This window comes from Bos indicus x Bos taurus, chromosome 5 (genome assembly GCF_003369695.1).
Source record: "Bos indicus x Bos taurus breed Angus x Brahman F1 hybrid chromosome 5, Bos_hybrid_MaternalHap_v2.0, whole genome shotgun sequence".
NCBI lineage: Eukaryota > Metazoa > Chordata > Mammalia > Artiodactyla > Bovidae > Bos > Bos indicus x Bos taurus.
This window is the reverse complement of record NC_040080.1, coordinates 45,691,760-45,707,653: the sequence shown is the minus strand read 5'-3', so window position 1 is coordinate 45,707,653 and position 15,894 is coordinate 45,691,760. Positions and strand designations below refer to the sequence as shown.

General features: G+C 47.1%; 1 protein-coding gene across 2 annotated transcripts; it reads right to left on the bottom strand.

Moving 5' to 3' along the window:
• Positions 1 to 271: 271 nt before the first annotated feature.
• Positions 272 to 14,879, bottom strand: LOC113892663 (apolipoprotein L3-like). 2 transcript variants are annotated; one of them, XM_027541790.1, is made up of 6 exons: positions 14,803 to 14,879; positions 14,404 to 14,520; positions 7,397 to 7,480; positions 7,108 to 7,214; positions 5,176 to 5,296; positions 272 to 3,281 (listed from the first exon to the last, which is right to left on the bottom strand). In XM_027541790.1, the coding sequence occupies exons 4-6, from the start codon at positions 7,136 to 7,138 to the stop codon at positions 2,390 to 2,392; spliced, it is 1,044 nt and encodes a 347-aa protein (XP_027397591.1). In that variant the 5' UTR covers positions 7,139 to 7,214; positions 7,397 to 7,480; positions 14,404 to 14,520; positions 14,803 to 14,879; the 3' UTR covers positions 272 to 2,389. The 2 variants fall into 2 exon arrangements, with proteins under 2 accessions (XP_027397591.1, XP_027397590.1); XM_027541789.1 differs by having other exon boundaries at positions 7,397 to 7,436.
• Positions 14,880 to 15,894: the final 1,015 nt, after the last annotated feature.

Below are 15,894 nucleotides of genomic sequence, written 5' to 3'. Positions count from 1 at the left end.
ACCCTTGGGTGCCCCGTGTCCATCCTGGTCCCCAGGGCTAGAGGAGGAGCATGCCCAAGCTCAGATCAAGTCAGATGACACGGGTATCCCCAGGCATCCCACGGGGCCTGTGGGGATCCAGGGTCTGAGGGAAACGATTGGATGGGAGCCCAGCAGGCAGGCAGGAGGAGCCATGGAGGATGTGCTCCCTGAGATCGGGGTGACAGCCTCCTGGGGAAGGAGGTCAAGCATCTGGAGCCCAGCTGAGCCCCTCAGTCAATGCAAGGAAGCCTCAGTGAATCAGCTCATATTTATTGAACCAGAGTCTAGAGAACATGAGGTGCAGAGAACCAGAACCACCTGAAATATCTTATCCAGCCTCACCTCCAGCTGAAGAAGAAACCGAGGGTCAGAGAGTCATGTCTGTTGGCCCCAGGCTGTTTCATCTCCTGACACACCGAAAAGTTCCTTGACCTGTTTCTGCCTCCTTGTTTCATCCTTCTTTCTTTCTTTTAATCAACCTCTGTTCCTCCTCCACATTTGGATTTTCATGGAAACGTCACTGGTCTCTCGGTGCACTCTGGACCCAAAGAGCTCCTGGCAACGTGTCAGATGTTCCATCCACAGTGTTGTCACACCACTGCTGCCACCAACATCATCACCACCATCGTCATCAAGAAGCCACTGCCTGAAGATCTACACAGACAATTCTTCTTGAAGACGTACAGATGGCCAGCAGGTACGTGAAAACATACTCAACATCACTAATTATTAGAGAAATGAGAATCAAACTACAATAATTTATCTCCCCTACAGCGATCACAGGGGCCATCACCTACATCTACAATGCTCTGAGGCTGTGGAGAAAAGGGAACCCTCCTACACTGTTGCTGGGAATGTAAATTGGTGCAGCCACTATCGAAGGCCATATGGAGTTTTCTTAAACAACTAAAAATAGAGCTACCATATGATTTAGCAATCTCACTTCTGGGCATATTTCTACAAAAAAATTAAAGCTCTAATTTGAAAAGATACACATACCCTGATGTTCATAGCAGTACTATTCATAACGGCCAAGACACGATATTAACCTAAATGTCTGTTGACAGATTAATGAGTAAAGCAAATGTGGTATATGTATACATACCATGGAATCCTACTCAGCCATAAAGAAGAATGAAATAATATTATATGTAGCAATAAATATGGATCTACAGATTATCATACTGAGTGAAGTAAGTCAGACAAATATGTGATATTAACTTATATGTAGAATCCAGAAAATAATATAAATGACAAAATGAATAGAAACAGACTCATAGACATAGAAAACAAACTTTTTACCAAAGTTTTAGGGGGATAGGTAAATTAGGAGATGGGATTAGCAGATACACACCAATAAACAAGGGACTGCCTACTGTAGTAGCAAAGGAACAGTATTCAACATCTTGTAATAAACTATAATGTAAAAGAATAAAAACGAATATAGATACACACATGCTCAGACGTTCTGCTGTGTCTGACTCTTTGCAACCCCATGGACTGTAACATGCCAGGCTCCACTGTCTGGGATTTCCCAGATAAGAATATTGGAGTGGGGTGTCATTTCAACCTCCAGGGAATCCCTACCCAGGAATCAAACCTGTGTCTCTTGCTTAGCAGACACATTCTTTACCACTAGCGCCACCTGGGAAGCCCAGATAAATACATAGATACCTGTATAATTGAAGCACTTTGCTGTATAACTGAAATTAACAGAATATTGTAAATCAATTATCCTTCAATAAAACAAACAAACGAAAGAAGTCACTCCCTAAGTAAGACACATCAGCTAGGGCCAAAGGTGAGTTGATGTTGGAGGAGAGGTCTAGAGACCACCACCAGGGGAAGACTCTTCCTGCTGGGACATCACAGCCTGTGGAGGGCGATAGAGGAGCCCCTGCTACTTCTGGATCCCAACAATCCTAACTGACCTTCTCCCATTTCCAACCCGTTCTATACCTGGCCTCTCATTGCTAGTTCGCCTGCCTCTCCTTTTATTCTGCCTCCAGTGTCCTCTTTAGTCCAAAGTGGTTTCTGATGGGAGGGGAGTTTGGGGGAGAATGCGTACGTGAATATGAATGGCTGAGTCCCTTTGCTGTTCATCTGAAACTATCACAGCATTGTTAATTGGCTATACTCCAATACAAAATAAAACGTTCTTAGTATGAAAAAAAGTGCTTTCTCCCCGCCTCTCATTCTCTGGTCCCCTCTCCTCCCTTAATCTAGGCTCCAGGCCCCTTCCTTCTCTCTCCTCATCTATCACCTACATCCATCCCTTCCCTGCTGTGCTCAACTAATGCCAAATTCCTAACACCCAGCTTCATTAATGTGGTCTCCAGCTCTTCCCTCTACAAGGTACCTCTGCACTTTAGCCTCTCCCCTGGACCCCGCACTGCTCTGGGGGTGGCTGAATCAGGTCCTCCTGCAGACGCTCATAGATCTGGGTGAGCTCCTCCAGCTTCCTCTCCAGCTCCCTGGCCCGCTGCCACAGGTTTTCAGCTGATGCTGCCTTTGCACCGTCATGCAGGTGCTTTGAATCCTTCACCAGGAAGCCCACATCCACCAGGAGGAAGACCCCTGAAGTGGCCAAACCCACGATCTGGCCTCCTTTGGTAACTGTAAAAGCTGGGGCTTTGAAACCTGCCTCTTTCTTTTGGATGGATGGGGATGATAATATCATAAGGCCCATCAAGATGTTTGCTGCAGAGTCAGAAATGGCTTTGCCTGTCTGCATGTCATGGATGTGCATTTCAATGCATTGTACAGCTTTTGTGACTTTCTCTGTTGTGGGGTTGCTCTTGAGTATCTCTAGGAGAACCTTCCATTTTTTGATGAGAGTTGACATCATGCGACTGGCTATAGTTTCTACTGATGACCTCTTCATATGTTCCAGGATACTGGTGGACACACTGGTCACAGTACCTACTGCTCCCAGCCCTGTCACAGTGGCCAAGAGCACCACACTGGACCCCATTGTCATGAGTGCCAGAGCCAGGCCAACAATGGTCAGAATACCAGACACAGCACCGGTGCTGTGGGCCATCACATTGGAGATGGTACATCCCTTATGGACCTTCTCAGCCTTGTCTGCGAGCTCACGGAACTTGCTTATGCACTCCTCCAGCTGCCGTTTCACCCGAGGAAACTGATTCAGAAACCTCCTCCTGTCCAGCTGCTCTTTGGAGAGTCTTTCTTGGTCCTCTTCAACCAAGGCTCGTTTCAATTCGTTCAGATATTTATGTAGTTCATCCACATCTTCCCTGTAACAATGAAGATCAAGGGATTAGAAAGGCAGTTTGCTTGTCTGTAAAATAGGCTCCATAATATCTATTCTGCATAAATACAGATATGTTACTATAAATCATTAGAAAAGAATTTTATAAATGTAAACTTTTCTCTTTCAACCTTAAACACGTTTCATACTTTATAGATGCTCCATCTTGAAATAGCTAGACTTGGAATAGGTAGACAAAAGTCATCTTCGGATACTGGCAACTTAAGAGAGGTATTTGAGAGAATTCCCAGGTGGTCCAGAGGTTTCAACTCTGCATTCCTGCTGTCGGCCTTGACTCAATCCCTGGTTGGGGAATGAGGATCCCACAGGCCATATGGCTCAGCCACAGAAAAAGTATGTGGTAAAGACGTCTCACAGATGTGTCAACACCTTCACTTTGAAAGAGTTTTTGGAGTGGGAACTCCACAGATAATCAAAGACAAGTAGGACTGGAGGAGAAAACCTTCATTCAAGGGCCTCAGTGTGTAGTGAGAAGTCTCCCTGCCCTTTGCCCTTGGCTACTGGGAAGTGGTCCCTAAGCCCCTAGAATTCTGGCTGATAGGAGTGTCCTTGCCTGCCTGGGTCTTTGGCCACTGGTCAGTCTGAGAAGGTGACAAGTGACCCAGGGTCACTGGGTCCCATGGTATCAGTTCTGCCATCTGGTAGAGCTGGACACTAGGGCACAAGTCTGACTTCCAGGAGGGGCTGGAGATGACAGGTCAGGGTAATTTGGCTTGTAAGCAAGTGAGTGTCCCTGATAGGCAGTACTCCGTGCATCTTATCACATACCGAATCCAGGTCAGTAACGTGTCCTGAGGATAATGGAAGCTTCGTATGTGAAACTTGTCCAGACTTTGCCCTTTGGCTGGTGGGAACTTTTATCCTTCCCTGTAGTAAACTGTAGGAGAAGGCGATGGCACCCCACTCCAGTACTCTTGCCTGGAAAATCACATGGATGGAGGAGCCTGGTAGGCTGCAGTCCATTGGGTCGCGAAGAGTCAGACACGACTGAGCGACTTCCCTTTCACTTTTCACTTTCATGCATTGGAGAAGGAAATGGCAACCCACTCCTGTGTTCTTGCTTGGAGAATCCCAGGGATGGAGGAGCCTGGTGGGCTGCCGTCTATGAGGTCACACAGAGTTGGACATGACTGAAGTGACCTAGCAGCAGCAGCAGTAGTAAACTGTACCTGGGATCATGAAGCTTTCAGTGAGTCCTGTCCATTCTATAGGGAATTCTTAAACCTGAGAGTTGTTTGGGGGATCCCCTAAATTTGCCATTGAAGTCAAAGTAAGGGCAGTCCAGGGCTTTGTGCTTATGGGCCTTTGTCCCTTATGGGCCAGCAGGATCCTGCAGGGTTCGTACAGCTGCTAACATCAGGAATAAAAAGACTGTAGGCAGAAACCCAGGACACAAATGGTGGTGTCAGGATTTTCCCACTTGTCCCAAAGGAAATTCTGCTTGGTTCTCCTCACCAGAAAGAAGACCCTTGACCCTGTCTCTTCCCAACAACTTTTTAAATGTTACTATTGATTGAGTACGTACTCTGTGTCAGTCATTATGGGAAGCACTTTACATGCATGATCTCAGTGTCCTCACAGTAAAAATGAAAAGATGAAGAAACTAAAGCAGAGAGTAGTTCAGTAACTTGTCCAAGGTCACATAACCTGCGCCTTCCTTGCAGGTTTCATCTCTTCTGAACCCACGATCATTCACTGTCAGCAAATGACATGGAGGAAACATTCCTGATGGGATCATGAGAAGGAACATCCTTGACCCCAACAGTAGGGTCCTGCCTGGAGGAGGCGTTACTCCAGGAGGAAGCTAGCCTGGTGCTGGGGGACGTGGGTGACCTTCCTGGTGCACCTGTGCCGGTTACCTGGACAAACTGGCCTCAGCCTTAATTCTCTCCAGGAATTCATTCAGCAGGAGTAGCAGTTCCTCTCTGCTCAGTATGTTCCAGAGACACTGAACGACCTCCTCAAAAAAGGTCTCAATATCTAGATGAAAGAAAAGGGAATAAGTTTAGAAGAATATTTGGTGAGACATAAATGTTATTGAGTATAAAATAGTTAAAATTGATCTTGCTGAGCAGCAATCACCTGAGGAGCTCTTGGTGAGGTCACCTAGGGTTATGGATGGACTGTCCCCCCTCTCCCCCCCCAATTTGTGTTGAAGAGTTAACTCCCTGGTGACCTTTCTGAAGATAGAGATTGTAAGGAGGTTAGGTGAAATGAGGTCCTACGTAGGATTCCCAGGTAAATTGAGGTCATAGATGGGATTCCCAGGGAGTTCTAGTGGTAAAGAACCTGCCCGCCAATGCGGGAGATATAAGAGAGCCAGGTTTGATCCCTGAGTCAGGAAGATCCCTTGAAGGAGGGCATGGCAAGCCACTCCAATATTCTTGTTTGGAGAATCCCATGGATAGAGGAGGCTGGCAGGCTGCGGTTCATGCAGTTGCAAAGAGTTGGACATGACTGAGCAACTGAACACACACACACAAAGAGAAGAAACAGCAAGTGTGATTTGTTAGTTATCACTTCCAGAATAGACAGGCAGCACCCTATAAATGAATGCTTTCATGTTTGGGCAGTGAAACAATTGCATACTTACATTAAATGGGATAAAGTAATGACTACAAATAGCCTCAGATCACTACAGGGTAAGATTAGTCCTCAATGAGTTATCAAAATCCCTGAGTGATTTCAGAGATCTGGAGGTTATGGAATTGTAGGTAAGATTGCTGGCCAGGCTATATATGTTTGTGTGGGCTGGGACTTGATATCAAATGTGTTTCTTGATAAATCTGCACAAAGAAGCATTATCCTTATTTCACAGAAGAGAAACTCAGACAGGACAATGGACAGCCCAAGGCCACAGAGCTGAAAGCTATGAGGTTGAATCCAAGGTCAAGATTCAATCCAAGGTCAAATGTCAAGTCAGACATTTCTTGGACAAGACTTTGAATCCTCCTTCCATTTAAAACTCCTGTGATTTGTCCATTCTACTCTACAGCACACAAGGGGAATTCTTTGCAACTCATTATTGGTGGTGAGCATGCAGTAGCATATATAGAAGTAGAAATATAATGTTGTACACACGAAACTTAGAAAACATTACAAACTCATGTTACCTAATTTTACAAAAGACTTTAGGACCACATGCCATTGAGCAAAACTACCATGTGAGAGGATTCCTGCTTCTGACCACAGACTCTAGGATGGGCAGGGGAGGGGATCCACCAGGTGGAGGAGGGGTGGAGCCAGATGTGATCCTCATCACCCCTCCCCTCCAGGTGGGAGATGGCAAAGGCCAGACAGGTTCAGAGCAGGGTCCACTGACCCTTGCAGAGAAGCTGGGCTGGTGGCTGGGAAAAGCCGGAGGACACAGCTTCTATAGTGATGCCCCAGCGTCTGGGAGCAGGAGGAGGCTTGGGCCAAGGGAGAGAGCAGGAGAAGTCCAATGATGCTGGAGGACCTCCTCTCCCAGGCCTGCCTGGCCTTGGGGACTGCCATCTGTGGTCCATGCTCAGCGTGTGCTCTCCTGGCCACTGTACTGAGTCACTTGCTGGGTGGTGGGAGAGGCAGGAAGTCAGCACCTTGGTCATGGCTCCCTGAGGAGAGGGCCAGGAAGGAGGCCGTGGGCAGACCCCAGGGTGAGGGGAATCTCCTGGTCTCTCTTGGAAGCTCAAGGATGTTTATCCATCCTCTTCATGGTTCTTGATTTCTCTGTAGTTTAACTCAGCCTGGAAACACATCCCTCAATTCTGGGTCACAGGTAGGAACCTTCCAGAGAAGAGAGAGCTGACTACCTGAGCAGTGCCTGAAGTTTTCTGAGCTCATGGTGGCAGCAGGTGTTCCCAGAGATCTCCCTGCAACTCCTTGTCTGCGTCAGGCTAGAAGGAGGTGTGGCTTCACCCTTGGGGAAAAGAAAACAGACTGTGGGCTAGATCACCAGTGAGCAGCGGCTTCAGGGAGCAGTGAGGGGGAGGCCTCTGGTGGGTTCCCCTGGGATGGCCACCAGTGCCACCAGGGACTTAAGCCTCTGCGTTTCCCTGTCCCCTGGGCTCTGCTGGCTGTTAGTTAAGAAAAGTCACTCACCTCCTACAGCTCCTTCCAAGCTGAGTCAGATCCTGGTCTCCTGTTGGGGCACAGGGAGAAGGTAGTCAGACAGGAGACAGCCATCTGTGAAGTTATAGGAGCAGTAAAACCAGAGATGAAGAGCACATAGAAACGAGCATAGAAAGGAATACTCTGGGAATTATGTGAGGTCGGGACACCTGTGTCACTAATTGGTAATAACTACTATTGATTCAGTGTCTATGATGTGCAGGCTCCTGAACTCACCTAAACATGGGTCAGCCCAAGACTTCATGCTGGTGCCAGAGTCTGGACTAGAACCCAAGTCTTTCTGATTCAAATAGCAGGTTAATGATAACTATGCTGTACTCTCAACAATATTCAAAAATACTTACCTGGGGATATATGTTAATTGGTAAATGACTCTTTTTATTCCAAAATGATGTCTTGCTCCCTGTGACTGAATCTCTGCCTTGATAAAGTTTCTGGTGCTGCAGCTCCCACAGCCCATATCCTCCTGCCTTCTGCAGGAGCCTTTCTCCCACAAGCCCCCTCCCTGCAGGCCTGCCCTGGGCAGCTGAGGACCTGGATGGTGCCCAGTCCTCTCTGCTGTCCTCCCCTGACTGTGGCACTTTGGGGTGTTTCTAATTGTTTGTGTAAATAATAGTGTAAAGAACACACTTCTTGTATGAAACTTTGCGTGTACTTGAGACCATGTCCTTAAGCTGTTTCTGGAAGTAGAATGATTTGGTCAGGGCTCTAAACATTTTAAATGTTTTCATACCTAGAGTCGCTCTGTTGTGCCAAAAAATTGCACCAATTTATTACAGTTATATTCATATATGAGGGTGTCAATTCTTTTAATCTTGCCAATTCTCAGAAGTCTCTACTTCAAAACAGATCCTTATTGAGAGACATATTTTTAATTCTGTTTGGGATTAAATTGTCTTGGTAGATGATGGAAGAAAGCAAATGTTGATTACATTCAGCAGTATTGTAAGAAGACAAAAGTGCATTTATCAGCTCCTCCTCCTGAGACCTGACTGAAATGATAGGAAACATGCTTACAGTTGTAATAATGGCTACTGATAGGAGGCATCTCTGTGCTTGTGGTCTTTGTTCTGTACTGATAGTTGATCTAAGACTTTACCGAATATAATTTGGATCATTCCAGTAACCCTTGCGATATGTACACCTACTCCTCTCCTTTTTTCATAGATGTTATGTTATTTGCCCAAGGTCAGAAATCTTGTCCATGACAATGAGGTTTCAACCCACTTACTGGGCTCAAGAGCCCATACCTCGCCTCTCCGTGCTCTGCTGCTAATATAAAGCCAGGAATGTGGGCAACAGGAGCCCAGAGTCTTCAGCAATAGTTTGAAGACTGAGTGGATGAAGAAGTGACTGCTGAATAAAGAGGAGTGGAGGAAAGAAATGGAGAGAAGGTGTACAGGCTAGAGGAATGCTTACTTAGAGCAAAATGAGAGTGACACAGAAGGAGAAAGCAGGGGATAGTCCCAGCATCCCGCATCCCATCACATATTCACCCAACTCCACACCAGACGGAGGAAAATCTTAATTCAGAGACTCCAGAAAAAATATTTCTGTATTCTGGAATTTAGGGGTCCTCAGGCAAGCACTCTACAGGGCAGCTTACCAGTCAACTCTACTCCCTCTTAAATATGAATGGGTCATCCAGGATTAGATACATGGAAACGATCACAATGTGGAAAAGATGACTTAGACAAACAGATGAGAAATGACACCAGGAGAGATGGATGGACAATTCTGAAGGAAGAAAATAATTTTTAAAACTTGAACTCAGGTCGTTAAGTCAATTAGAAAGGATTTTTATTCATAAAATGAGATACACTGAGAAGTGGGAAAAAATGAAACAGACAATAAAAATCTTGGGAATTAATAAGTGTTTACCAAGTAAGTCTAAAGAAAGATTGGAAAAGAAGGTCAAAAAAAGCTTCCAGAAATTTTTTTAAATGACAGAAGAAATGAAGCTAAATGGCGAATAGAAACGTTGCTATTCACAGTCGTTCCTTAGCAAGTTACTTGAGAGTGAGGTGCAGAGGGAAAGAAAAGATGTGTGTGTGTGATGATGATGCAAAGGATAACCAAGAGAAAGAAAGATTCCTGAATGTGATCCAGGAATCAGGAACATCAACCCAGAGAGAAGGGAATCCAAGGATCACAGCTGGGCACACGGCAGATCTAGAGAGAAACCAGTTCAGAATGGGGTAAAAAGTCCAGAGTCTGTGGGGACAGGGGACTCGGTATCATATGAGGCACAGGTGCAAAGAAATGGAGGAAATTTGAAGACAGACAGTGCACGGGGTGAAAACAAAGGCAATTCCAAACATCAGGAAAAACTGAAGCTGTGCCAAAATGTATGTGCAAATACATAGTATTAATACAAGTTACTCAAGAGAAAATATTTAAAACATCACAAAAATGTAAATTCTCTTCTTTGACTTTTAACTTTTAGAACAAGGCATTTAAATATGAGATCTTAATTTATTTGCTGTCAATCAATATAAACATTAAATCACACTTCTAGAAGTTGGGAACTGAAGCACAGAAGGGAGAAAGAGAAAGTCTCATTTTACAAAGTGGGGAATCAAGAAACACCAGTTGAACCTGAGCGCCTAAGAAACAATGGCACAAATAAAGTGCATATAACCACAAAGTTTTCTAACAGAAGATGTAAGATTAGTGATATAATGATATTAGGAGAAGATAGGGACGGATATAAGAAAAAGTATAAGAATAACTGAAATCATTATCTTCCCTGGTAAGAAGTAAGTTAATAGTATCAAACTTTTTAAATTAGGAAAAGAAAAATATGATACTTAATGTTTATTAGCTATCCTGGTTGACGACTTCCCACTCTGCACCAGGCAGCATTCTAAGTGCTTCTCAAGCATTTACTTATTTTTACTTCTCTCAATGACCCTGTAAGTAAGGATGTTATCTAAGGATGTTGCTTAATTACCTAAAGAAAAAGCAAACAACTGAAAGTGCTTTTTACTACGAGGTGTGCAGAATCCTCTGTATAAACTGATTTGTTTTAAACATATGCATTTAGCATTTTGGATTTTTTTAATTTTATAAAAGCAGAAGTCACTTCATAGTAGTTAGTAACCCATAAGAATGGGTTGATTTCTGGCACCACCACATAAAAGTGGTGGAAGCAATTGGATTAAGAGACAATAAGAAGTAAGCTGACACCCGATGTGACAACTGTCAGTGTAGGAGACATGTTTGTGATGATGAAGCCAAGCTCTCTAGGAAAAGGAGGGATGATAATACACGTAAACCAGGACAATCACAGTGACCTGTGGCCTTAAACAGAGCCATCATCTGGCAGCACATTGCCCACAAACATGTGCACCCATGGGCTTCTGTCCACTCAAAGGAAGCAAGACTCCTTGAAGGGGAGGTCAGTTCCACAGGTCGGCATCTATATCCACAGGTTGGCAACTATATACCCCCAAAGGCAAAGATTCTCTTGGAAACGTTCAGAGCAGCATTTAGAAGGGGCACCCACATGAAATGAGCTTCCCTGGTGGCTCAGATGGTAAAGAATCTGCTTGCAATGTGAGAGACCTGGGTTCGAGCCCTGGGAAGATCCCCTGGAGAAGGAATGGCTACCCACTCCAGTATTCCGATCTAGAGAATTCCATGGACAGAGGAGCCAGGCTCCTCTGACAGGCCATGGGATCACAAAGAGTCAGACCCGACTGAGCAACTTTAATGTAACTCACATACAATAATGCTGCTGACGATGGAAAGTGAATACTATGATCATGTTTCATTGGGCCAAGTTGAGTCTGAGAAAGGCCATGAGTTCATAACAATTCAATGACAAGAGTTTATATCAAGTGTGGCTAAGAAGGGAGACATAAAACTTACAAAAGGTAGCTATGCTGCAAAGAGGAGTAAGTGTAGTGGGAAATATTTCACTGTTAATTGAATTTAATAATAAGAGGTGTCTTAAAATCAATGGATATATTCCCTTCTGTCTATTTATGTGACCATTATAAAGGACTGAGAAGGAAAGAATACCCCTGACATCCTAAGGCTGGCCTGGTATCACAATAGGGTGATGCTCTTCTCCCGTTAGATGTAAAGGCTCTCACAGAATTCCAGCCTCACACAGGGTCACCCTGAGAGCAGGAACAAAGGAGACAGCAAACACCCGTCACTGTGCCCCCATCAACACCACACCCCCTCCCTTGGGTGAGAAGCATGACTGCTCCTTCTTTACCAGTCACACCTTTATGCTCACTCTGGTCTCCCCTCTCCATAGATGAGTTACCGAGACCCCCACTGATAGAAGTGCCCCTCATTTTCTGTATCACCTAATCTAGAGTGGACCCATTTCCTTAGTGAGTGAGTGAAAGTCTCTCAGTCATGTTCAACTCTTTGCAACCCCATGGACTGTAGAATCCATGGCATTCTCTAGGCCAGAGTACTGCAGTGGGTAGCCTTTCCCTTCTCCAGGGGATCTTTCCGACCCAGGAATCAAACTGGGGTCTCCTGCATTGCAGGCAGATTCTTTACCAACTGAGCTATCACGGAAGCTCCCATTTCCTTAGAGCCTCCCCCAAATCCCCTCACCTGAGCTCCCATCCTAGAATCTTTCTATCACCTTCTTTCTGTGATGCCTGGGGTTGTCCCTCAGGAAGAGTAACTTGTTCACTAGGGAGTGTGCCTGTTGGTGGAGGCTGGAGGCACTGATTGTGTGATGGGAGAAAATTCGCACAGGCAGGTCTACCTTGAAGCAGGTGGGAGAAGAGCGCTGGCTGGTCCCGCTCCACCCTCTCTGCCTGGAAGCTGCATGACCCAGGAGCCAGGGCAGCTAAATGATATCATGAAACACGAGGACCAAGAGCCAAGGCAGAGAGAAGAGGAGGGCTTGGACAGAAAGGGCTGGATCCTGGGTGATGCCAAAACTTTGTGAACGCATCTGAACCCTCGACCTCATCCTTCCATCCTTCCGTCCCATTCTTGGCCTGGTCCTGACCCTTGTCTGGGGCCTCAGATGGGTGTGGATGCTGATAGTGCTTCCTCTGCTGGATTCCTATCCAGGCTTCCTCCTTTGTTAGCCTCTGATTGGTCCCTTTCTGGAAAGGCTGTTGGTGGGAGAGGGGAGGATCCTGGAGAAGCCTGGCCCTGCCCAGCTGCATGGCCAGTCATGCATCCCTTCCCTCCTCATAGGCAGACAGATTCTCCCCAACCATCTCCCTCCTGTGCCTGCAGTCACCCTCCCTGGGAAGGGAAAGGGGCATTAAGAAAGTCCCTGGCCGAGCACCCGCACCCTCCCGACTGCCCCAGCTCCTGTGTTCCTCACACTATCTGTCTCCACAGGGCCTGCTGCACGAGACTGGCACCTCACTTGGCACAGGCTGCCCCTCTCCACGACATGTGCTTCCCCACTGGCCTCACCGTGTGATGGGTTACTTGTCCCTGGAGGCTCAGCTCCAAGCCTCCCTCTGCCACCTTCCCCCAGATGCTTTCCAGCTCCTCTTGAAGGCCATACTTTCCTGGTCGTGGTCCCTTTTTGCTCAGTTTCTCCAGGTCTGAGAACCCTCCCACATCATCAGGGGCCCTGTCTCTTCTCTGCTGCTCCTCCTGTCCAGGGCTTCTGGGCATCCTCTGCCCTCCTGGGCACAGCCGGTTCAAAATATGAGGGGTGGGACCCCTTATGGGGAAATGAAACAAGCAGCCTCTCAGTGACACAGCACAACCCCAGTTCCCTCTGTTAAAATTAGAAAGGGAGGGAGGGGAGAAGGAGAGACAGAGGAAGACAATGGAGAAGAAACTAAAGATCCTAATCAATCAATCATTCAAAGGATCCAACATAACCAGAGAGAAAAAACTGAAGGGACTGAAGGAAGCATTAAAAATAACATTGATTTGAGAAAGCCTTTCTGAATACACACATTCCACAAGATATAATGGTAATTCTGACCTACTGAACTCTTGGAAATTAAAATTGCCAAGGATCCCATAAACCAGGTCAGAAAAAACATCTGCACCCACAGAGAAAATGGAAATCAGCTTTTAAAAACTTAGTAAGAGAATAGAACAAACAATTCCCCAGGAGGTAGCTTGCCGAGGGTCACACAGTTCTCTGTGGGCAGAGAGGAGGCGAGACCAGGACGTTTGGACATGGGTACAAGGGCAGGGTGGGAATGTGGTTTTAATACCCCAACGTTTCTAGGGTTGTCTCTGCCGGTAAAAAACATAGATCTAAGCTCATGCCCCTCCTGTTATACTGATGTCTGTAGAGTTTGGCTTTTTATCTTAACATTGCAACACCGGATGTATGTGGACCTTGTGCAGTGAGCCCTTCTCACTTCTTCCAGCAGCGCCACCTTCCCCACACAGGACCTCCCATCACCCTCATCCTGAGCAGAGGGCCTGGCAAACACAGGAAGCCAACGCCCTTCGACTCCCCACTTGGTTTCCTGTCTGTTTCCAAGGCTCAGTGTCCCCAGGGCCTGGCACTGAGCCTGGCTCTCAGAGGTAGGGTTTTTCAACAAACCTTGATTCCTTGTAACTGAAAAAAATCCTCTTTCCCCCATCAGCCCCAGCCTAGCACCCTGGGGACAGCTTTAAGGTGGCCAGGCCATAGGAGGGGAGGCTCTGACTCCCCTGTCCTCCTCTACCCTCTCTGCTTCCTCCAATTTCCCAAAGTACTAAGCACACCCAACACTCACCTTCCTTCTAGGGTTGCTGCTCATGTCTCAAGAGTCCACATCCTGAGCTGAGCCCACCTGAGCCGCTGTGGCCCTCCCTCTGCTCTGTTTAGGGGCCCTCGGCTGGGAGGAAGCCTTCAGACACACCTGCCTCCACATCCAGGCTCAGCCCCTGCTTAACCTGCTGCCTCGGCCATGACCTCACCTCTCTATGCTTCCAGTTCCCATCTTCTGTCAACTAGTGACATATTCCTTTCTCAGATATTCATCTTGAGGATGGGGAGATGGGCAGGGTCCCTCCCCTCGGCTTACCCAGGGGTTTTCCTCTGGCTGAGTGTGAACAAGATCCAGACGTTCTCAGCTGTGCAGAGGCAGCTGCCAGCTGTGCATCTCTGCAATGACCACACACACCCTCTGTGCCTAGATATACTCTGGGAAGCAAAAGTGAAAGCAAAACCCTCACTTCTGAGTGGTTCAAGTCAAACAAACACCCTGCCCACCAGGCCCCGCCCTGGGACTATTTCCACCTCCAGCTGACCGGCTTAGAGAAAGAAGCCCAGTCCTGACATTCCACATCCTTCTTGACACAGTCCACTCCATCTCAGGCTCCGTGAAGGAAGACCTGCCACCAACACACCGTGAGTCCCTTGGCAAATCACTCCCCACTCACTCCTCCATTCCATCTTCTCACCCCTCCAACCCCACACTCACCAGCCTGCCTGCCTCGTTCACCTTCGTGCCACCAGCATGAGGTACAGTCCTAGAACAGACCAGCTGCTCAGTGCACACTGGTCACACTCTACTCCTGAGGGCCACGTCCAGGTGGCTTCTAGGATTCACTCACACTTCTAGGTTCTTCTTCCAGGGACACCTGCTGCATCCAACCAGGAGAAATGCTTTCTGCAAAGCCCAAATCTGGCATCACCTCCTCTGAGAAACCCTCCATGACCTCACCTTAGAGTCCACTGTTTCCTGTTCTCCTCCCATGGTATCTAGAAGAGGGGCCTAAGGCCACCCCTCAGCCACTCTGTCCATGCACTTCCCCCCGTCCCTTTTGATCAGATCCCTCTAGACTTAGCCCTGCTGGCAGGGACAGAACTAGTGCATTTAGTCCACATGAGGAGGGCTGGCCTTGGTGGTCACTGCCATAATGTGGATGCAGAAGTTTGTGGGAAGGGCTGAGAGCACACTGCCTTTTTCTATCTCGGCTTATCTCCACCTGACAACAGATTTTTTTCTCTCCAAATGGAGAACTTTTATCAGAAAACCAGTGTCCTGGCGACTCAGAGAAGTCTGCAACGGAGAGCTGGCCAAGTCTCTGTTTGGTTCCTGAGCAGAGAACCTCTGTGGACTGGGCTGAGCATGTGGCAGAGGCTGTGCTCACACCGTCCACACCTTCCCTGTTGAATCTCACATCAGCTCTAGGAGAGCTGTCTCCGTTTCACAGATGAAGAAATGCAGGTCAAGTTCCCACAGTCTGAGAGTCCTACAGCTGGACTGCTGGTGAACTTCTCAGTTTGCCTCAAGCAGAAGTGACTGCAGTGGACCTGGATGCCCCATGGAGGCCCGCCTGCCCTTCCCTCAGGGCTGCTTCACCCCTGGAAACGTCCCTGGGCCATTATGGTCCCCTCCCCCCAGGTTTTGAGGGAGGGACAGTAGATTATTCCATGAGGATAGCCAACCATAGTTTGTTTTTAAAGCCAACTGTTATGTATCTGACGTGTTTTGCAGATAAGGGAGCTGAGAGGAAGGGAGAGGTGGGCACTTTGTTCCAGCAACTCAGGGACTTGTGTTTGGTGGGAG